Source organism: Carcharhinus amblyrhynchos, chromosome 31 (genome assembly GCF_965287045.1).
Source record: "Carcharhinus amblyrhynchos chromosome 31, sCarAmb.v2.hapA, whole genome shotgun sequence".
NCBI lineage: Eukaryota > Metazoa > Chordata > Chondrichthyes > Carcharhiniformes > Carcharhinidae > Carcharhinus > Carcharhinus amblyrhynchos.
In genome coordinates, this window is record NC_137354.1 from 11,304,917 (window position 1) to 11,329,613 (window position 24,697).

Genomic DNA, 24,697 nt, shown 5'->3' on the forward strand with positions numbered 1-24,697 from the left:
TGCACTGACAGGGAACACAAATTGGGTGTAGGAGCGATTAATCCCTGATAGTAAGAAAAAGAGATGTTACTCAAACAGAATCGGTTACTGCAATGATAGACAGAGAGTAGGGTATTCAGTAAGTGCTGATGAGCAGTAGATTATTTTGGAAAGGGGGGAGGAGGTTCCATAAGACCATAAGACATAGGAGCAAAATTAGGCCATTCAACCCATCGAGTCTGTCCGCCATTCAATCATGGCTGATAAGTTTCTCAACCCCATTCTCCTGCTGTTGCCCCATAACTTTTGATCCCCTTACTAATCAAGAACCTATCCATTTGTCTTAAATACACTCAATGACCTGGCCTCCACAGCCTTAGAGTCAGAGAGTCATAAATCATAGCATTTGGCCCATATCCCTTTATTCACATCTTACCCATGTAACTGTCTAAATGCTTTTTAAAAGACAAGATTGTACCTCCCTTTACTACTACCTCTGGCAGCTTGCTCCAGACACTCACCACCCTCTGTGTGAAAAAATTGTATCTCTCCCCCTCATCTTAAACCTATGCCCTCTAGTTTTAGACTCCCCTCCTTTTGGGAAAAAATATTGACTATCTGGCTGACCTATGCCCCTCATTATTTTATAGACCTTTATAAGATCATCCTTCAGCCTCCTACGCTCCAGAGAAAAAAGTCCCAGTCTATCTAGCCTCTCCTTATACCCCAAACCATCAAGTCCTGGTAGCATTCTAGTAAATTTTTTCTGCACTCTTTCTAGTTTAATAATATCCTTTCTATAACAGGATGACCATAATTGCATACAGTATTCCAAGTATTGCCTTACCAATGTTTTGTACAACTTCAACAAGACATTCCAACTCCTGTATTCAATGTTCTGACCAATGAAACAAAGCATGCCGAATGCCTTCTTCACCATTCTGTCCACCTGTGACTCTATTTTAAGGAGCGATGAACATGTACCCCTCGATCTCTTTTTTCTGTAACTCTCCCCTACCCTGGTTCAATCTACCAAAATGCATCACTTCACATTTGTCTAAATTAAACTCCATCTGCCATTCACCAGCCTACTGGCCCAATTGATCAAAATCCTGTTGCAATTGGAGATAACTCTTTTCACTGTCCACTATGCCACCAATCTTGATGTTATCTGCAGACCAACTAACCATGCCTCCTATATTCTCATCCAAGTCATTAGTATAAATGACAAATAACAGTGAACCCAGTACTGATCTCTGAGGAACACCACTGGTCACAGGCCTCCAGTTTGAAAAACAACCCTCTGGCTTCTGTCGAGAAGCCAATTTTGTATCCATTTAGATACCTCATCCTGGATCCTGTGAGCTTTAACCTTATGCAACAATCTACCATGCAGTACCTTGTCAAAGGCCTTGCTAAAGTTTATGTAGACAACATCAACTACATTACCCTCATCTACCTTCTTGGATACCCCTTCAAAAAACTCAATCAAATTTGTGAGACATGATTTTCCAATCACAAAGCCATGCTGACTGTCCCTAATCAGTCCTTGCATTTCTAAATGCCTGTAGATCCTGTCTCTCAAAATACCTTCCAACAGTTTACCCACCACAGATGTGAGGCTCACTGGCCTGTAGTTCCCAGACTTTTCCCTGCAGCCCTTTTTAAACAAAGGCACAACATTTGCCACTCTCCAATCTTCAGGCACCTCGCCCGTGACTATCAATGATTCAAATATCTTGGCTAGGGGACCCACAATTTCCTCCCTAGCCTCCGACAATGTCTTGGGATTCGCTTCATCAGGTCCCGAGGATTTATCTATCTTGGTGCGCTTTAAGATTTCCAGCATCTCCTTCTCTGTAATATATACGCTCCTCAAGACATCATTATTTATTTCCCCAAGTTCCCTAACATCCATGCTTTTCTCAACAATAAATACCGATGAGAAATATTCATTTAGGATCTCACCCATTTCTTGTGGATCTGCACAGATAACCTTGTTGATCCTTAAGAGGCTCTACTCTCTCCCTTGTTATTCTTTTGCCCTTTATTTGTAGAAGCTCTCTTGCTTCTCCTTTGCCTTATCTGCCAAAACAATCTCATGTCCCCTTTTTGCCTTCCTGATTTCTCTTTTAACTTTACTCCTACACCCCCTATACTCTTCAAAGAATTTACTAGATCCCAGCTGCCTATGCATGTCATGTGCCTCTTCTTCTTGACCAGGGTCTCAATATCCCGAGTCATCCAGGATTCCTTACTTCTGCCAGCCTTCCCTTTCACTCTAAGAGGAATGTGTTTACCCTGAACCCTGGTTAACACACTTTTGAAAGTCTGCCACTTACCAGATGTCTCTTTGCCTTCCCAGAGACTCCCCCAATTAATTTTTGAAAGTTCCTGCCTGATATCATCAAAATTTGCCTTGCCCCAATTTAGAATTTTAACTTTTGGGCCAGGACGATTATTCTCCATAGCTATCTTAAAACTAATAGAATTATGGCCACTGGTCCCAAAGTGATCCCCCAATAATACTTCCATCATCTGTCCTTTCTTATTTCCCACGAGGAGGTCAAGTTTTGCCCCCTCTGTAGTCGGGCCATCCACATACTGAATTCCACAGATTCACCAAACCCTCTGGCTGAAGAAATTCCTCTTCATTTCAGTTCCAAAGGGTTGTCCCTTTACTCTGAGGCTGTGCCCTTGGATCCTAGTTACTGCTACTAATGGAAACATCTTCCTCACGTCCACTCAAAGACTGCAGAGTCGCCTTTGTGAGAATGAAACTCTAGGAATCAGACATGAAGACTAAACAACACGGAAAGCGTACAGTAGGTTCTGCCAACATTGGAAAGAGCGGAAGAACGATCTCAGATGGAATCCGTTCTCAGAACTGGGTTGAACCAACGCGCACTTTCTGTTTTCAGATGTCAATAGCCCTACATACGCTTGTCAAAGTTTATATCTGTCATTAAGCTCCCTTATCTGTGTTGAGGGTCATTGCGACAGCTAAAGAGTTATTCATTAACTTTTTATTGTCTGCAGAGGGAAAGACATTGTGGGCAATTTCCTTCATGATGGCGTCATTCGTCTATGCTGTGGTACCATTGCCTCAAGTGTATGCAAACAAGAGTTTTGCCAAAGATTCTTTGTGAACACGCCCCGGTGGCACAGTGGTTAGCACTTCTGCCTCACAGTGCCAAGGACCTGGATTCGATTCCTGCCTTGGGTCACTGTCTGTGTGGAGCTAGCACATTCTTCTTGCGTCTGCATGGGTTTCCCCTGGGTGCTCTAGTTTCCTGAAAAACATGCTGGTTAGGTGCAATGGCCATGCTAAATTCTCCATCAATGTACCCGAACAGGCGCTGGAGTATGGTGACTAGGGGATTTCCATAGTAACTTCATTGCAGTGTTAAGGTAAGCCTACTTGTGACACTAATGAATAACTTAAAAACTTGTAAATTTCTACTTCAGTTTCCACCAGTTGGAAGGAAAACAAATTGATATATTTCTACCAAACTTCCAGTCATTTATTTTATAATTGAATTAAAACCAGTCATCCCAGTTGTGCTGTAATACAGTAAAAAAATTATATCTGTGAATGTCAGAGAGACTTAAATTATTGCTGATAAAAAGAAATCAAATTAACTGTGCTTTATAATAGATTGCATCATACAGTGTAGTCCTGGCTAACCTTAATAAATTGAAACCTCACTGCACACTGTCCTTATACTGAGCCACAAATTTGTTATTTTAAAATATGGATTATTTTCTTGCCTTGCAATCATAAATAACTCAGTCTAATACTTTCCTGTTACAGAATGATATGAAATATTGAAAGATTTATTGAATAACTACTCAAAGTACTCAATGTTGACGTACACTCAGTTACTAAATACACAACTTATGGCTTTACTGTTAATGTAAGTAATTCATTAATTAACCTATAATCAATAAAACTTTTACTTGGCCAACACAACATTTGAAATTGAGATTATTTTCTCTTACTAGGATAGTGTAATTGGTCTGTGCATCGATTGCTGCCCACAGAAGTTCCATCTTCTTTGAGTCCTGCCATCAAAAGTCAAACATTGCAGTGGCAAGTGTTAGTTACTTATACACAGAAAGAGCTCTCATACACTTCATCCATATCCTTGGCACTCTCGCACCAAGTGCCCTTCACCCGCTACCCTTCTGCGTGCTGATCTATCTTGACTCGTAATAACTTCAACAAGACCTGTGGGATTGGGATCTTTGAGTATGAGCTCTCTGATTGAGGTCATAATTGCCTGCCCAATCAGGAAGCCTCATCAGTATATAAATATGGGAGTGTCAGGTCCACTCCAGATTCTGACTTTGTATTTGGAGCACTCTAGAAGTGGAATAGAGTTTGTTAATAAAGGGAACCTGGTGAAGGGACATTAGCCTCTGAGGAATTATTTCAACTCCAGCAATAGCTCCGTATGAATTTCTGTCCAATTCATTTATTGGATGTGGGTGTCGCTGGTTGGGCCAGCATTTGTTGCCTGTCCCTAATTACCCTTACTCTGAATTGGACATTTCAGAGGGCATTTAAAAGTCAACCACATCTCTTTGGGTCTGGAGTCACATGCAGGCCAGACCAGATTTCCTTCCCTAAAGGACATTAGTGAACCAGATGGGTTTTTATGACAACTGACAATGGGTTCATGGTCATCGTTGGACTTCCAATTCCAGATTTTTATTGAATTAAGATTTCACATGGTAGGATTTGAACCTGGTTCCCCAGAGCATTAACCTGGTTCTTTGGATTGTTAGATCAATGACTACGCCACTGCACCACCCTCCCTTGCATTCTCGTCCTTGTTTTTAAATCCCTCCACTGACTTCATCCCTCCATAACTCTGCAATCTCCTCCAACCTCACGTCAATCCCAGATATCTGTGCTCCTCTAACTCTGGATAATTCAGCATTTCCAACTTTAATCATTCCATCATTGATGATCATAGCTTTAGTTCCCAAGAACCTCAGTTCGAGATAATGATCATAAACCTCTCCACCTTTAAGATATTCCTTAAAATCTACTTCCTTTGAGCAAACGTTGGGAATCTACTTTCATTTATCCTTCCGTGGCCCAATGTCAATTTTGCATTATAATGCTCCTATGAAGCACGTTAGGATATTTCATCATTGTTAAAGGCACTATATAAATGCAAGTGTTTGCTGGTACACCCATTCCTTCTTCAATCTATATACATGAATGCATTCCACTAATCTTTCAGCTTTATAATTGCACAAATATTTGGTGTACCTCTCATGTACATTCAGACATGTCCACAAAGTCACTTGTGCTGCAGAGATGTGTGTGACGTGTACACACTAGTTCACACGCTCCAACACATGGTTACTCACTCACAATAGCAGAAGTGGAAAGAACAATACATCAATGCATTAAAAATATAAAGAACAGGATGATTTAAGAGGATAGAATTACAGCAAGTATATGTCTCAGTGAAAGGGAGAAGTGGTGTATTAGTGTTGATGTTGCCTGGCCAGTAATCTAGAGACCCAAACTAATGCCCTAGGCATGGCCTCAAATCCCACCATGTTAGTTGGTGGAATTTAAATTCAGTTAATAAATCTGGAATTAAAAGCTAGTTTTGATAAGAGTGACCATAAAACCATTGCCGATTGTCGGACAAACCCATCTGGTTCATTAACGTCCCTTAGGGAAGGAAATCTGCTGTTCTTACCCGGTCTGGCTTACATGTGACTCCAGACTCACGTGGTTGACTCTGGAACTAACATCAGCAACGAATTCTTGCTGAATAATTTCTTGGTGAAAACTTCATCAGGAACTAGTCACAGAATCACAGAACTTGACAGAGCAGAAGAAGCCCTTCGGCCCATCGAGTCTGCACTGACACATGAAAGGCCCTGAACTGCCCACCTAATCCCACTTGCCAACATTTGGCCCATAGACTTGAATGTTATGGCATGCCAGGTACACATCCAGGTACTGTTTAAAGGATGTGAAGCATCCTGCCTCCACCACCCTCCCAGGCAGTGCATTCCAGACTGTCACCACCTTTTCCTCAAATCCCCCCAAAATCTCCCACCCCTCACTTTTAACTTGTGTCCCCTCATAACTGACCCTTCATTTAAGGGAAACAGTTGCTCCCTACCCACTCTGTCTGTGCCCCTTATAATCTTGAATGTCTCAATCAGCTTGCCACTCAGTCTTCTCTGCTCCAGAGAAAACAACCCAAGCCTATCCAACCTCTCTTGTCCCAAACTGATATGTTTGGGCATTATCCATAATATCTCCAAAATTGTTGGCACTGTTAAGGGGAAACCTTGGCCTATTGGTAATGTCACTGCATGAATAATAATCCAGAGATCTAGGCTAATGCACTGGGGACATGGGTTCAACTCATTATTCCTTGAAATTATCATTGATTATTGTTAAATGATGTTCAGTGATGTCATTTTGGGAAGGAAATCCGTCATCTTCATCTGGTCTGGCTGACATGTGGCTCCAGACCCATACCAATTGATTCCAAAACAGCCTAGCTAGCCATTCAGTTGTATCAAAACTACTTCAAAGTTTACCAGAATGAATGAACTGAATGGATCATTCGGAACCAACCTCGGCACTGGCAACATCAATGGGAAATCCAGCTGTGTTGACCCTGCAAAGTCCTCCTTACTAACATCTGGTGCCAGGATTGGGAGTGGTGTCAAACACCATGTTGACATAGTCATGCTCACATACCTTTTGAACTTGGCAAAACGTCAGGCAAATTTGTTAAGTCTTCAGGTAGAATCATACAATACAGAGGGAATCTATTTGCAAAAGCTCTTCACTTAATCCCATTTCTCTGCCTCTTCCCTGTAGTACTGAAAATTGACATTGTGTCGATTAGTTTTTTCAATTCTGGTTTGAAATTTACTGCACTTGTATCATGTGATATCATAGCAGAGTGGTGGGGAATGGGAATAAAGACAGAAGTCAAGGCAAGCCATAAAAGAAACAAATCTCCATGGCAATACCTCTACCAGGCAGAGAACATCTGCCAACCAATCAGGACACTCCTGTCTTGCAATATATGTTATTGTTCCCTTTATATACGGTACTCTTGTGAATTGACCTGATAAGTGCCAGATGAAAAATTTTGACAACATGTGTCTTTTTTGAGCAATACTCAAGTCAAAAAGTAAAAGTAGAGGACAGTGAGGAGAGGAAGGGACAGACAGAGAGAGAGACACCTAAGACTAAGACGCACCGAGACAGACGCTCCCCCATCTATCATCGCTTTTACAAAATCGAGTGCCTCTTTAGTTGCTGATCGAATGTTATCAACTCTTCCTTCATGGAAGCGACGTGTTGAAGCACTTTCATAAGTGGGGACAAGTCTCCCATGGCATCTGGATTAGAAACATCAACAGCAATTTTTAGCAACGTGAAAAGTCCCCAAGGGGAAGAGAAATTTGGGAAGAGCAAAATCATTGTTAATGTAAAGAAACAAACACTCCTCAAAAATGTGAAAAACTCAGCCAAAGATAAATAGAAAGCGAAAAAGAAAGGGGATAATAGAAAGTTAGACTATAGTCAGCAGAAAAGGATCATAAGACATTTATTTTGTATAAGGGAGACAATAAAACAGATAAATCAATTCAGGATTAAATGTGATAAATATCACAGAGCATCAGAAAATGTATAACAATAATTTTTCACAGCAGAACTTGTGAATTATATGAAGATGAAGTTCGAGGTGCAGTCATTTTAATTTGGCATGTCCAACCTTTCTGGATGCTATGAATGCATGCATTATGAAGAACCTTAAGGAATTTAATATACTCAGGGCATGAGATAGCTTTCATTCATGAATTTTCAAGAGAATGAGAGAGGATTTGAGTGAGAGATGCAATGACTTGTGTTCCACACTGGGGAAGCTGTAATAGCGTCTCTGGTGCATGCATTGACTTGAATTGTGTACTTTAACCCATTAGAATCATTTCAGCCTATAGTCTTCAATGATGTTGGGTTTAATCTTGGTTAAGTGACTCCCCTGGTTCCTCAGGAATTGCTGCCTTTGTGGTTTGAAACATTGCTACCCTGTCCAGTGTCACAACCTCAGGTTCTAGCTCAGAGTTTCCAATGAAGGATACTGTTGAGTGCAATAAGTTCCGCTGGAGGAACTGTCCTCCCGGTTTTTCATGTAAACATGCACAACTGGTCTCAGACTCCAGGGCGAAGGACATAGGAAACAAGAGCAGATGCAGACCATATACACCATTAAGCGTCACCATTTAATGCACCATTCAATACTGACAGCCATGCAATGGTACACATGATGGCCTTGTGCTTCCTTTGTGGCCTGCCTACACTGGCACTGAGTGGGGGAATGGTACATTTCAGCTGGAACGGTGAGCAAATAAATCAGTGAATTTGGATAGTGCCTTTAATACACACCCAAAATAACCAGCTCAATTTTAGCACAGGATTTTAAACCTGGGCCACTGCACTGACGCTAATGAGGTTAAATGTTGCACCGAGGTGGACTGCTGGCTGGAACGTGTGGATTCTGTGACATTAGTGTACCTTTAAGATATGTTATTTTTAAAATCATGATCTCTGCAGCTCTCATAGTCAGTGTTTCTCAGCTCATGGCTTTAGCTGATGTCATTATGTTACCGGGCTGACTGTGATGAGTCCTTTTATTGCTACTTAAGTGACTTAAATGTGGCTGTTTGCATTTACTCTGGGATTAGTTTTACAATCCTGCATTGTTAGGAGGGTAGTCATATCTTTTTGGACAGCTTTTTTCAGTTTCAGTTTGGAGCTGCAGGTTTGAGTTTTAGTTTTAGAAGGAACAGCAAGCTAAAAAGAAGTGTTTTCCCTCTCTCCCTGTTTTTTTGAAATTCTGTTGTTGAACTGAAAACAAGATCTTGTTTGCCTGAAGGGTGAAAATGTGTTGCTGTTGGGGTCTGGACCAGAGTGTTTTAGGGAAGCTATCTTGTTTTCAAACTGTTTGGAATGAATTCGGAGAAATGCAGACTTCAACCAAAGGACTCAATTTCCATTATCACGTGAGCAGTAGACTTTGCTGTATTGAACCTGCTTAAAGGGTTTTATCTATGGCAAGAGTTTTTGTTTGATTGGAACACATTATTTTGGTTGTTTTGTCTTTGTTTGTAATTGATAAAAGTTAATGCTAATTTTCTTACTATACATGTTAACTATATTCATAAATAAACTTTGTTTGCTAAAAGCTCCCTAGTGAGTCGTTTGAATCATACCTGAAGTGGAATCATGCTTATCCTAGCCAAATTCAAGATGCAAAACTTATAATTTAGGTGGACTTCGTAAAACACTTTGGATGTTCTAACCTGAACCAGAACAATTCTCTTGAACTAAGATACAAAGAGTTAGATTTCTAATGAGAAATGGTCAGCATGACTTCCAAATTAACCAGTCGAGCTTCACGAATCTACTGAATAGATAACCAAATCGAACTGACAAGGGCAATCCAGTGGCCATAATCTAGTTAGACTTTCAGAAAGTATTGGATGAAATTCCACATGTAGCTTATATCTCATTTAGAAACAATTTCCCCCTTCTGGCCGCCATGGGAATCATAGCGGCCGAGGGGCAGATCTGTTGATCTCAGGCAGGATTTTCTGGTTTCAGGGCAAGTGTGGCTGGAAAATCCTGCTCGAAATGTTATTACTGAAATATTAGTTAATTAGATTGGGTGGCATGATAGCACAGTGGTTAACACTGTTGCTTCACAGCTCCAGGGACCTGGGTTCGATTCCTGGCTTGGGTCACTGTCTGTGTGGAGTTTGCACATTCTCCTCGTGTCTGCGTGGATTTCCTCTGGGTGTTCGGGTTTCCTTCCACAGTCCAATGATGTGTGGGTTAGGTTGATTGGCCATGCTAAAATTGGCTCTTAGTGTCCTGAGATGTGTAGGTTAGCAGGATTAGCGGGTAAATGTGTAAGGATATGGGGGTAGGGAATGGGTGGGATTGTGGTCAGTGCAGATTCGATGGGCCGAATGGCCTCTTTCTACACTGCAGGGTTTCTATGATTCTAGATTATGAATTGCTTTGGTATTGAGAAACAGCAAGGGAAGATAAATGGAAAAATATCTGGCTACAGTGTAATAACTGAATAAAACCAAACTACTGCGGATGCTGGAATCTGAAACCAAAAGAGAAAATGCTAGAAAATCTCAGCAGGTCTGGCAGCATCTGTAAGGAGAGAAAGAGCTGATGTTTTGAGTTCAGACAAACTTTGTCAAAGCAAAATGGCATAGAAAGTGGGAGATATTAATACGGCAGGGTGAGAGAATGAAAGGTGAGTTATAGCCACAGAAACCAGAGGAAAAGGCTGCTAATGGCAGTCCATGGAGAGAATAGAAGCTGTGAATGGCCAATTGGTTATATCCCCAATTATACTGAGCCTCTTATATCCAGTTGCTTGCCATTTTAACACATGATCCTCCTCCCATGCCCACATGTCTGTCCTTGTCCTGCTGCAATGTTCCAGTGAAGCTCGATGCAAACTGGAGGAACAGCATCTCATCTTCCGGTTGGGTACTTTACAGCCTTCCCGTCTCAACATCGAATTCAAAAACTTCAGATGATTAGCCCCACCCCACCTCAACCCCTTTGCTTCATTTCATTTCATTTTTTACTATTCTCTACCTTTTATTTTTTATTGTCTTTCTTCATTTTCCTTCCCTCCATTCTTTCCCCCTGCTTTATCCCCCACTTTCCTTAACTTTTCTCCACCTTTGCTTCCTGCTTCCCCTTTTTTCTAAATTTTAGCCGCTGTCCCACCCATTCCACTCCTCTTTCCCCACACCTTCATCTGTCACTGTTTACCCTCTGATTTTACTTCTCTGCCGTTTGGCCATTCACACCCTTTATTCTCTGTGTGGACAAACATTGGCAGCCTTTTCCCTGCTTTCTGTGGCTATGACTCATCTTTCATTCCCTCCACCTGCTGTGTAAATATCTCCCTCTTTCTAGGCTTTTTAGCTTTGACAAGGGGTCATCTGGACTCAAAATGTCAGCTCTTTTCCCTTCTTACAGATGCTGCCAGACCTGCTGAGATTTTCCAGCAAATTGTGTTTTGGTAATAACTGATTAAATTCTGTTGCCAGACCCCTGCTTTCCACACTAACCAGAAATGATACTGAAGAGAACTATATCAGATAATTTTTTTAAATTAGTGTCAGAAATATGCTTACATTAACAGAGCAACGAAGTTACTGTGAAAATCCCCTAGTTGCCACACTCCAGTACCTGTTCAGGTACACTGAGGGAGAACTTGGCCAATACACCCTAACCAGCATGTCTTTCAGACTGTGGGAGAAAACCAGACCACCCGAAGGAAACCCACGCAGACATGGGGAGAACATGCGCTCTCTGCAATGACAGTGATCCAAGGCCGGAATTGAACCTAGGTTCCTGGCACTGTGAGGCAGCAGCGCTAACCGCTGTGCCGCACAGCTAACATGAGAGATTGATAACGTTATGAAAGATTAGGATCAATTAAGTGCATGAGGTTAGGAATGGCAGAAAGGATTTAATGTACATTTAAATAGAAATTGAAGCAGAAATTGTGATAGAATCCCTACACTGTAAAAGGAGGCCAGTCGGCCCATTAAGCCTGTACCGACAACAATCCCATCTTGGGCCCTTTCTCCATATTTACTCTGCTAACCCCCCTGACACTAAGGGGCAATTTAACATGGCCAATCAACCTTACCTGCACATCTTTGGACTGTGGGAGGAAATCCTTGATCACATGATACTTGGTGCATTATTAAAATATCCTACCTTAGGGATAATGTAATGAAGCAACGTAAACTTTGCAGTAATGTGACTTGGCCCTGGAGGAGATCTTACCAAGGTCTGATGAATATAGAAGATCTTACTAAGGGTCTCAAGCTATAGAGGTCCCACCTTCAAGGCACAGCCTGAATACACTCTCCCAGCATTTGGGCTTGCATCACAAGTGGATTACTGCAAGTTAAAAGGGGGGCTTTGTGGCCTCACTGAAGAGTGAAATGGTTGGCAAATGGACCCTTTAAAGCAGGCTCTCTTAGCTTTTGAGCTTGATCACTATGGAGGGACATCACAAAGGGATATCCACTAGTAAGGAAATGGAGACCAATCTGTGTGTTATTATTGCTCATTCTCCAAAGGTATCAAGTCAACCTGACGCTGTCAGTAACAATGCTACTGCGGCACCACAGCGATTGGGTAAGTGAAAAGTGATTTGCACGGGAAACCAGAATTAGGGACCACAAACATAAGTCAAGCATTCCCCCTCCTCCCCAAGGACCATGCTGTCAGATGGTGTCGGTGACTATGGACCGGTCCGTGATAATGCTTGGCAAAGTATTGCAGTGGTTTGTTGTTGTCTTCTGCAGTACGGCTGACCAGGAAACTCTCCCACTCTTACTGCCTGACTATTGGAAGGTCTTACATCTGACAACATGTTTGACCACATTACAGATGCATCTTCCGTGGCCATCAAGTCCCGAAGAGGAACTTGAAACCAGAACTTCTGGTCCAAAGGAAGGTGTGCTATCACGGAGCCTCAAGACTTACCAATGACAGTCATTAATAAATCCAGTATGGAATTCAGGAGAAACTTTACACAGGGAGCAGTGAGAATCTGAAATACTGAGTAGTTAGGGTGACCAGCATATATTGATAAATCAAATTGTTTGGCTAGAAAGAACGGTGACAATGGATTATGTTGTGATACGGTTAGTGGAAAGAACAGGGTTTGGTTGGTCAACCAGACTGGAGCACACTGAAATTTCAAACACACACCTGTAAAAAGACAACTGCAATCCAACCTGAATAAAGGCATCAGGACTCATCTTCTGTTTCTTCATAAAGTCTTTGCCAAAAGTCTTAAACCGATACACATTTAAATCAATGTTTTCAATCAACCTGTGTAAACAAATGACCAAAGTTATAAGATGTATTTAACATCATGAGACTCTGCAGGATTTACGTTCCTTTGGATAATCTACAGAACTACACTTTGTCATGGATTTATGGAAGGTGACCATTCAGCCCTCGTGTCTGTGTCAGTTCTTTGCTCCTTGTTGCCATTCCCCTGCCTTCTCCCCATAACCTTGAAGATCGCTCCTTTTGAGATAGCACTATCCCCTCCGTTGTGCCTCCATCACATCTAAGCCAGTGCATTCCAGATCTCAACCACTTGTTGCATGAAGATGTTCCTCATTGTATATCCGTTGCTTCTTCTGTATTAACCTTAAATCTGTCCCTTCTCATTCTCGATCCTTTCATGAATGGCAATAGTTTCTCCCTATCTGCTCGCAGTCCTGAACCCTCATGGATTTGAATACTTCTATCAAATCACCTCTCAACTTCCTCTTTTCCAAGGAAAATAGCCGCAACTTCTCTAACCTATCTTTATTACTGAAGTTCTTCACCCCTGGAACCATTGTTATGAATCTTTTCTGCATTCTCTAATTCTTTCACATTTTTCCAAATGTGTGGAGCACAGAACTGGACACAATACTCCAGTTGAGGCTGAACCAGTGTTTTATGCAGATTTAAAATAGCTTCTTTGCTCTGGTACTCCATGTCCCTATGAATAAAGCCTGGGATACTGTGTGCTTTGCTCACTGTGCTTGCAAACTTTCCTGCCACTTTCAATAACTTATATTCATTTACTTTTTGTTCCTATGCCTTTTCGATCAAGGATTATGAGTGTCTCAGCCCAACATTTTAAAAATACAAATAGAAAACAGCAGCCTCTCAGCCCTGTAACTCCCAAAGTTTAGAATAGGGGGTGGTTATCTTTAACAGCATTGTTTTCGCAACGTTAACGTGAATCCAATCTGGATCTTCGCTGCACCACCAAAAAGGGCACATCTGTAGACAGAGACATGATGAATTTTGCATAGCTGGATCTCATTTACATAATACTGCTGCCTTTCCATTTGATCTACTGTGGGAGGAATTACTGGCCCTTTGGTACATCTCCTAAATCCGTAAGTTCATAAGATATAGGAGCAGAATTAGGCCATTCGGCCCATCGAGTCCGCTCCGCCATTCAATCATGGCTGATATGCTCCTCATCCCCATTTTCTTGCCTTCTCCCCATAACCCTTCGACCCCATTACCAACTAAAAATCTGTCTAACTCCCCAACTTTACTCACTGTGCCAGCATCCAGTGCACTTGGGGTTCCACAAATTCACAACCCTTTGGGAGAAGTAGTTTCTCCTCAACTCTATTTTAAATCTGCTACCCCTTATCCTAAGACTATGACCTGTCGTCCTGGAATGCCCCACAAGAGGAAGCATCTGCTCCATGTCTACTCTATTCATACTTTTTATCATCTTGTATACCTCAATTTGATCTCCCTTCATTCTTCTAAATTCCAGGGAGTATCGGCCTAAACTGTTCAATCTCTCTCCATACAACAAACCCTCATCTCTAGAATCAACCTAGTGAACCTCCTCTGGACTGCATCCAGTACCACTACATCTTTCCTCAAATAAGAGGACCAAGACTGTGTACAATACTCCAGGTGCACCCTCACCAAAGCCTTGTGTAGTTGCAACAATACTTCCTCACCTTCATACTCTATTCCTTTAGCTGTAACTGCCAACATTCCACTTGCTTTCTTTATTACCAGATGTATCTGCATGCTAGTTTTCTGCGACTCATGAATGAGTCAGTTCCCAGTGCACCAGAGCACCACACCCTCTCTCCCCATTTAGATAACAAGTTGCCTTCCCATTTTTCTGAGCAAAATGCATGGTGTCACATTTCTCCACTTTAAGCTCCATCTGCCACATTTTGGCCCACTCTCCTAACCCACCTATATCCATTTGTAAGGTTCTTATTTCCTCATTGCAACTTCCTGCCCCACCTATTTATGTGTCATCTGCAAAGTTGGCTATAGAGCCTTCTATCCCTGCATCCAAGTTGTTAATATAGATTGTAAATAGCTGGTGCCCAAGGACCGAGCCCTGTGGCATCCCACTAGTCACTTCTTGCCATCCAGAAAAAAGCCCATGTATCCCGTCTCTCTGTCTTCTGTCCATCAGCCAGTCACCTATCCAAGCTAATAAATTACTCCTAATCCCACGTGATCCATCCTTGTGAATTAACCTTTTGTGTCTCCTGTTGTGTCAATGCTGCCCTCACCATGTTTTATCCCAGCATTGCCCTGGGGCTTTTAGCCCTCATCACTGTTGACTGTTACATGACTGTGATCCAACCCAAACTCAGCCACGAACTTCGCCACAGTGGAAAACTTGTGTCAGAATCTGGACAATGACCATCGCGCCTATTCTGCCATTTATGTTTTCATAAAGCAACCCTGGCAAGGTCTCAAACTTCACAACCTGCCTGTAAATGCTCACCATCATTCACCTGAGAAAACTAAGAATGCAAACTTTGTCAGAGTGGTTTTGTCTTTTTCTCCTACCCTTAATTCTTATGATAGCATGTTACTGAATCATCACCAACAATCCCCCTCAAAAAAAATCCAAACTGAAACCAAACGCTAAAGAAAAATCCATCAAAATAATTGTGGTCCTCATTATTCCAGTGCTGGTTTCATTCCCTATCACATCTGTTTTAAAGGACAAAGAACAAAGGAAATTACAGCACAGGAACAGGCCCTTCGGCCCTCCAAGCCTGCCCTGACCATGCTGCCTGACTGAACTAAAACCCCCTACCCTTCTGGGGACCATATCCCCCTATTCCCATCCAATTCATGTAATTGTCCAGACACCCCTTAAAAGTCACGATTGTATCCACTTCCACTATCTTCCCCAGAAGTGAGTTCTAGGCACCCACCACTCTCTGTGCAAAAATCTTGCCTTAAACATCTCCTTTAAACCTTGCCTCTCACACCTTAAACCTATATGCACAAGTAATTGACTCTTCCACCCTGGAAAAAAGCTTCTGACTATCCACTCTGTCCATGCCCCTCATAATAGGCCCCTCATAGACTTCTAGCAGTTCATCCCTCAACCTCCGTGATTCCAGTGAGAACAAACCAAGTTTCTCCATCCTCTCCTCATAGTTAATGCCCTCCATACCAGGCAACATCCTGGTAAATCTTTTCTCTCCAAAGCGCCACATCCTTCTGGTAACGTAGCGACCACAATTAAACAGTATGTTACAAGTCTGGCCTTGCTAAGGTTCTATAAAGCTGTAACATGATTTGCCAGTTTTTGAACTCAATGCCCTGGCCAATGGAGGCAAACATGATGTATGCCTTCTTGACTACCTTCTCCACCTCCATTGCCACTTCCAGTTATCTGTGTACCTGTACATCCAGATCCCTCTGCCTATCAATACTCTTAAGGGTTCTGCCATTTACTGTATTTTTCCTATGCTTTGTGTGTTCCCCGGCTCCTAGCCTTGACAAATGTCTCCTTTTTCTCTTTGACTAGGCTCACAATATTTCTTGTTATCCAAGGTTCCCAAAACTTGCTATACTTACCCTTCATCCTTACAAGAATGTGCCAGCCAGTCCTAAATTCCTATCAACTGTGAAAGCTTCCCACATGCCTGATATTGATTGGCCCTCAAACATCTGCCCCCAATCTACATTCTTCAGATCCTGCCTAATATTATTATAATTAGCCTTCCCCCAATTTAGCACCTTCACTTGACGACTACACATCTTTATCCATCAGTAACTAAACCATACTAAATTGTGGTCACTGTTGCCGAACTGCTCCCCTAGCAGTCAAAAGAACATAAGAACATAAGAAATAGGAGCAGGAGTAGGCCATCTAGCCCTTCGAGCCTGCCCCGCCATTCAATAAGATCATGGCTGATCTGTCGTGGCTCAGTTCCACATTCCCGCCCTCTCCCCATAACCCTTAATCCCCTCTCTTATCAAAAACCCATCAACCCGTGTCTTAAAAATATTTAGCAAGGCAGCCTCCACCACTTCAACGAATTCCAGAGATTCACCACCCTTTGAGTGAAGAAGTTCCTCCTCAACTCCGTTCTAAACCGCCCCCCCCTTTATATTGAGGCTGTGCCCCCTAGTCCTACTGTCCTTTCTGAGCGGGAAGAGCCTCTCCACCTCTATCCTATCCATGCCATTCATCATCTTATACGTCTCAATGAGATCTCCCCTCATTCTTCTAAACTCTAACGAGTACAAGCCTAGTTTATTCAGCCTCTCCTCATAGCTCAACCCCCTCAACTCCGGCATCAGCCTAGTAAACCTCCTCTGCACTCCCTCCAAGGCCAAAATATCCTTGCGTAAGTACGGCGCCCAAAACTGCACACAGTACTCCAGCTACGGCCTCACCAATGCCCTATACAGCCGCAGCAAGACCTCCCTACTTTTATATTCAATCCCCCTCGCTATGAAGGCCAGCATCCCATTCGCCTTCCTGACCACCTGCTGCACCTGCAAGCTGGGTTTTTGCGACTCATGCACAAGGACCCCCAAGGTCCCTCTGCACCGTCGCCTGCTGCAGTTTTTCGCCACGTAAGTAATAATCTTTCCTACCATTATTCCTACCAAAGTGGACCACCTCGCACTTGCCAGCATTAAATTCCATTTGCCATTTCCTGGCCCATTCGCCCAGCCTATCTAGATCCTTCTGCAGACTCTCCACACCCTCCGCACAATTTGCCATTCCACCAATCTTGGTGTCATCAGCAAATTTCGACACCATACACTCAGTTCCCTCCTCCAGATCATCTATATAAATGGTAAATAGCTGAGGCCCCAGCACCGACCCCTGGGGAACTCCACTAGTCACCATCCGCCAATCTGAATAGCACCCATTGACCCCCACTCTCTGCCTCCTATTTGACAACCAATCCTCTATCCACGCTAACACCTTACCCCCAACTCCATGTCCCCTGACCTTCTGCAATAACCTCTTGTGAGGTACCTTGTCAAACGCCTTCTGAAAATCAAGAAAGACCACATCCACCGGCTCTCCTCTATCCACCGCCCTAGACACATCCTCATAGAACTCCAGTAAATTTGTCAGACACAACTTCCCTTTAATGAAACCGTGCTGCGTCTGCTCTATCAAGCAATTCCCCTCAAGATGCCTCGCTATTTCCTCCTTGATGACGGATTCTAACATTTTACCTACAACAGACGTTAAACTAACCAGCCTATAATTCCCTGCCTTTTGCCTGGCACCCTTCTTAAACAACAGCGTAACATTAGCCGCTTTCCAATCTTCCGGCACTTCCCCGGAATCCAGCGACGTCTGGAAAATAACCACCAAGGCATCCATTATCACCTCCGCCATTTCTTTCAGAACCCTCGGATGCATTCCATCCGGTCCTGGCGACTTGTCCACAATCAGCCCCTCCAGTCTGTCGAGCACCGCCTTTCTAGTAACAATAATGTCATTGAGACCCTCCAGTCCTACCACCTTTCCATCACTAACACCCGGCAAATTATTCACGTCCTCCTCCGTGAAGACTGAAACAAAAAAGTTATTCAGGACCTCAGCCATTTCCCCATCCCCTACCACTAAGTCCCCCTTCTCATCCTCTAAGGGACCAACGTTCACCCTAGCCAGCCTCTTCCTTTTTATATATTTATAAAAACTCTTGCTATCCTTTTTTATATTAAGCGCTAGCCCAGCTTCATAGTTTCTCCTACCCTTCTTTATCAACTTCTTTGTCAATCTTTGTTGACATTTAAACCTCTCCCAATCCTCTTCTCGCCCACTACTCTTAGCTACTCTAAACGCCTCCGCTTTGAATTTAACACTTTCCTTCACCTCCTTCGTTATCCACGGCTTATTACCTCTCCTCCTACGGTCTTTTTTGACCATCGGAATAAATTTCTGCTGAGCACCAAGAAAGATCCTCCACTGCTCCTCAGCAGACCTACCTTCCAACGCGCTCCCCCAGTCCACATTCGCCAATTCTTCTCTCATCCTACCGTACTCCCCTCTGTTCAAACAAAGGACGCGTGTCCGGGAACCCACTTTCTCCTCCTCCATCTGCACCAGAAACTCCACCATACAATGATCACTCTCCCCAAGAGGATCCTTCACCGCAAGGTCCCTAATTCTACCCGCCTCATTACATAACACCAGATCCAAGATAGCTCGCTCCCTCGTCGGCTCCAACACACACTGTTCAAGGAAACTATCCCGGCAGCATTCCAAGAACTCCTCCTCGAGCCCATCGCGTCCAACATGGGTCGACCAATCAATATGCAGATTGAAATCCCCCATAACTACGGCCGTCCCATTCCTGCACGCCGCACTTATTTGCTCGTTAACAGCCCGCCCCACCTCCAGATCATTATTCGGGGGCCTATAGACGACACCCACCAGCGTCTTCCTCCCTTTGCTGTTCCTAATCTCTACCCACAACGATTCCACTTTCTGCTCTTTGGCTCCAATATCATCCCTTGCTACCACCCTGATGCTATCCTTAATCAGCAGAGCTACGCCCCCACCTTTTTCCTCCCGCCTATCCTTCCTAAACACATGATGCCCCTGGACATTCAGCTCCCAGTCCCTGTCACCTTGCAGCCACGTCTCTGTAATGGCCACCAGATCATATTCATTTGTGCCAATCTGCGCCACCAGCTCATCCACTTTATTCCAAATGCTTCGTGCATTCAGATAAAGTGCCTTCATCCCAGCCTTCACCTGGACCCTATTTGCTGGAACGCCACCAACCATACTCACGCCCCCATTCCCTCTATTATTGGGACATCCTCAGCCTCTACCCTTACCTGTACCCTCTCCTTAACTTTAGGCCTCGTAATGTCACCTACCCTCGCACCCTTCCCCCCGCCTAATTAGTTTAAAGCCCTGTCTACAGTCCTCTTTACACGATTTGCCAGGACTCTGGTCCCAGCACGGTTCAGACCAACCCCATCCCGCCCGAACAGGTCCCACCTACCCCAATACTGATGCCAATGCCCCATAAATTCAAACCCATTCCTCCCACACCAATCCCTGAGCCACCCATTCACTTCCTTAATCCTATCAACCCTACGCCCGTCTGCACTCGGTTCAGGCAGTAGCCCAGAAATAACCACCTTGTCGGTTCTACTTTTTAATTCCATTCCCAGCTTCTCATACTCCCTCCCCAGATCCTCAGTTCGCATTTTGCCTACGTCGTTGGCACCCACATGTACCACAATGACTGGATTCTCACCCTCCCACTCCAGGTTCCTCTGCAGCCCAGATGCGACATCCCGGACCCGAACACCAGGCAGACAACACACCCTTCTGTGCACTTTGTCATTGTGACAAAGGACAGTGTCAATACCCTTCACCCCACTATCCCCAATCACTACTATGTTCCTTTTCACCTTCTCCTTGCCTATGTCCTGCTGCATCACTGTACCGTGTGCAGTTTGCTCACCAACCTCACCTCCCTCGTCCTCGTCCAGACTGGAAGCAAGAACCTCAAACCTGTTATGCAGATTGAGAGGCTGAGGCCTCCGCTCCCCACCCCCCTTCCTCCTCTCCCCACCCCCCTTCCTCCACTCCCCACCCCCTTCCTCCTCTCAGCAGCCCCCTCTTGTTCCTGACCCTTAGAGTTAGCCAGTCTAGGGGGGGTGGATGTCACTTGCACCCCATTGACAATGGCACCCTCTCTCCCCCTGATGAGCCTCAGTGTCTGTAGCTCAGAGGCCAGCTCATCTACCTTGAGCTGGAGCTCCTCCAGCAACCTGCATTTACTGCAGACATGGTCACTGGGAAGGACCCTGGGGTCCACCAGTTCCCACATCATACAGAAACAACATATCACATGCCCCTCCATTATTCACTGTAGTAGTATTGAAATTTCCACACGAACTTACCTGGCCCTTTTTCTCCCCAGCCCTTTTGATCTTAAGCCCTAGTAGCTCACTCTGCTTCCCCCTCACTCCGCTGCCCGCTCCGACGCTGCCCGCTGTCTACACCAGGCCTCATTTTAAACCTGGCGCTGTTTTAAAGCCTGATCCCCCACAACTCCTTTCTAACCACTCCCTCAGAATTCTTAAAGCGGTAAATACAAAAAGCCCGCAAAAATGCTTTTAAATGATTTAAACAGTTCTACAAGGTAAGTTCTTACTACGAAAGTGCTTTAAACTTATTTAAACAGGTTTTTAACAGGTAATTTCTTATCTGTCTCTCTGCTCCTTCACTCGTCTGCTCCAGCAAACAATGGAAGGCTTCACCGTGTGAATGCCGCACTGAGTTGCTTTAATAACTTTTCCATAAAGAAATCCTTGTCAAATATTGCTTATCATGTGGTCTGTACCTTTGGAGCTTATCTGCTGCTGACGCTAAATATCTTTGGGTTTCAGAATCACATTTCCACCTCAGTCTTCTTGGTGCAGGCAGCTCACAGACAGAATCAGCACGCACTAACTTCCTGGAAGTTTCTTTACTGTGAAAGGCACATCACATATAACAAAAATATTCAATTTTTATGGTCTACAATATGAGATGAGCAATGGCTTTAATTAGACATGCTTAGGAATTCCAACAATGCTAAGTGAAGTCTGACTGCACACCATTTGTCCAACACAAGTAGGCTTACGTTAACACTGTAATGAAGTTACTGTGAAAATCCCCTAGTCGCCACACGCCAGCACCTGTTTGGGTACACTGAGGGAGAATTTTGCATGGCAGTGCACAACTTTCAGACTGTGGGAGGAAACCAAAGCGCCGAGATGAAACCCATGCAGATACAGGGAGAACATGCAGACTCCATACAGACCGTGACCCAAGCCAGGAATTCAACCAGGGTCCCTGGCACTGTAAGGCAGCAGTGCTAACCATTGTGCCACTGTGCCGCCACCAATTGCAATGTTAAAGGATGGTGCAAAGGGAAACAATCTTACATGTTTCAGGATAGCTCATGTAACAATCTGCTGCTCGCGATGTCCAAAGGTGTGCAGCTTAGGTGGATTGGCCATGCTAAATTGCCCTTAATGTCAAAAGATGTGTAGGTTAGGGGGATTAGTGATGTAAATACGTGCGGTAACAGGGATTGGATCAGGGTAAATGCTCTATCAGACAGAGTTGGCACAGACTTGATGGGCAGAATGGCCGGCTTCTGCACTGTAGGGATTCTATGATTCTATAGTATTAAAGCTTGCCTAGCTCATGCACTGTCTACAGCAGAGCTCTGTACAAATGTACCTCCTGCGCATGCAATGTTCCAATTTAACTAGTAGCTATATCAGACAAATGGTTAAATTCCTGCTCTGTAAGCTCCACATCTTTCTAAGCACTTCCCATTATTAAACTCATAAAAGTAGTAGAACCATTTCCTGAGATGTTTTCTAATGTGATGTAATATTTGATCAATGCTGTAACAACCTTGCAAATAGAATGAATGTTTGTATGTTTCAGATTACCTCAATAAAGAGGAGTATTTTTTAATGTATATATTCTTTTATGGGATGTGTGTGCTGCTGGCTAGTCTAGCACTTATTGGCCATCCCTAATTGCCCTTGAGAAAGTTGTGGTGAGTCACCTTCTTGAACTGTTGCAGTCCATGAGGTGTAGACATGCCCATACTGCTGACAGAAAGGGAATTTTGACCCAGCAATGGTGAAGGAAAGGTGATACAGTTTCAAGTCAGGATGGTGTATGGCTTGGAAGGGAACTTATAGAGACAGGTGCTTCCATGTGTCTGCTGTCCTTCAAGGGGATGGAGGTCACATGTTTGGAAGGTGCTATTGAAGGAGCCTAGGCGAGTTGCTGCAATGCATTTTGCAAATGGTACCCATTGCTATCACTGTATGTCAGTGGTGGAGCAAATGAATATTAAGTTGGTGGGTGCCAATCAAGTGAGCTGCTTCGTCCTGGAGAGTGTTGAGTTTCTTGAGTATTGTTGGAGCTGCAGTCATCAGGCCAGTGGACCGTATTACAGCACACACCTGGCTTGTGCTTTGTCAATAGAAAGCAGGTTCTGGGGAGTCAGGAGGTGAGTTACTCGCTGCAGAATTCCCATCCTCTGACCTATTCTTGTAGCCACAGTATTTATATGGTGGGTCCAATCCAGTTTATGGTGAATGGTAACCCCCGAGATGTTGACCGAGTGAAAGTAATGCCAATGAATGTGAAGGGGTGATGGTTGGATTCTCTCTTGTTGGAGATGGCCACTGCCTGACATTTGTGCAGCTCAAGGCTTATCAGCTCAAGGCTGAACATTGTCAAGGTCTTGCTGCATACGGACAAGGACTGCTTCAGAAGTTTGCCAAAGCAGCAGTAAATGAAGGTGTGACTTTTACATTATGCTTTTTATATTCAATCACCAACTGCTGTGAACATTTCATAGAATCTCAACAGTACGATTCAGCCCATCGCGTCTGCATCAACCACAATCCCATCCAGCCCCTATCTGCATAATCCCATGCATTTACCCTAGCTAGTCCCCCTGACACTAAGGGGCAATTTAGCATGGCCAATCCACCTAACCTGCACATCTTTGGGCTGTGGGAGGAAACCAGAGAACCTGGAGGAAACCCAGCAGATACGGGGAGAACACACAAACTCCACACAGACAGTGACCCAAGCTGGGAATCAAACCTGGGGCCCTGGCGCTGTGAGGCAGCGGTGCTAACCACTGTGCCACTGTGCCGCATCTTGCATATAAATTTGATGGTGAATTTTTGACTTTTCAAAGTCGCTAGCCCATTTAATGGAAATAACAGACAAACTAACTGTGTAAGGTATTCTTATGCTCATATTGTGTTATTGTTTTTAATCTTTAGTCTTACTTGCTGTTGGTCTTTTTGTGAAATTGACATGATAAAACTGCCTTTAGTGCTCTCCACTGTACGGGCCAACTATATTGTGAGCTTAATGAGTGCTAAAGGAATCTTCACTGCAGTGAGGCACCTCTTAGTTTAAAAAGAGACATGGTGGGGTATTATTGATACATTCATTTCATTGCACCCATCTGCAGTCAGGATCAACTGGACTAAAAGCAAGAATGTCCACTCATAGGATCCCTACAATGCAGAAGGAGATCATTCAGTCCTTCGGTCTTACACTGACAACAATCCCACCCTGACTTTATCCCAGTAACCCCATGCATGTACCCTGTTAACCCCTCCCCCGACACTTAGGGACAGGTTTGCCTGAAATCCACCTAACCTGCACATTTTTGGACTGTGGGAGGAAACCAGAGCACCCGGAGGAGGCCCAGGCATTCATGGGGAGAACGTGCAAACTCCACACAGACAGTCACCAGAGGCTGGGATTGAACCCGAGTCCCTGGTGCTGTGAGACAGCAGTGCTAACCACTGTGCCACCATACCACCGTCTGTTTTGTTAAACCTTAAATCTATCTGAAAATTCTTCTATCCATATTGCTCATCTATCCCTCTGGCAAAACTTCCAATGAACAAAGTTATTGTAAGCTAGAATTTTGCAAAATACTAATTAAGAAATAGAGTACAATGACGTACATGTAACAGAGTAGGTACTCAACACACTGTATCACGGCTATGCCTTCTGCAGGTGAATGTTCATAAACTAGTCCACAGGCTCCATCTTTCCCAACAATAAACTGCAGAAAAAATGGAAATTGGTCAGTATTGTCTCAGATAACCTGTTTGTAAGGCTACACATTGTGAGGTCAATCCAAGGCTAATCATTAATGCACCCTTCTAGTTATGATTCATTCTGCTATTTTGCTGAGATGTCTATACACATACTGCAGCTGCTTCATTACAATGCGCAGGGGTCTTTGA

The 24,697-nt window shown here is 43.8% G+C and overlaps 1 protein-coding gene and 1 pseudogene across 1 annotated transcript in view; one reads left to right on the plus strand and one right to left on the minus strand.

Moving 5' to 3' along the window:
- Positions 1-24,697, minus strand: part of chata (choline O-acetyltransferase a) — a 48,446-nt gene that overhangs the window by 8,429 nt on the left and 15,320 nt on the right. Inside the window, exons 9-13 of the mRNA XM_080215537.1 lie at positions 24,413-24,513; positions 21,247-21,375; positions 12,812-12,934; positions 7,239-7,380; positions 3,982-4,044 (exon numbers count right to left, since the gene is read on the minus strand). Of these exons, the coding sequence (XP_080071663.1) occupies positions 3,982-4,044; positions 7,239-7,380; positions 12,812-12,934; positions 21,247-21,375; positions 24,413-24,513 (558 nt within the window). The remainder of the gene's footprint in view (positions 1-3,981; positions 4,045-7,238; positions 7,381-12,811; positions 12,935-21,246; positions 21,376-24,412; positions 24,514-24,697) is intronic.
- On the plus strand, positions 13,034-16,516 carry LOC145360552 (N-arachidonyl glycine receptor-like; annotated as a pseudogene).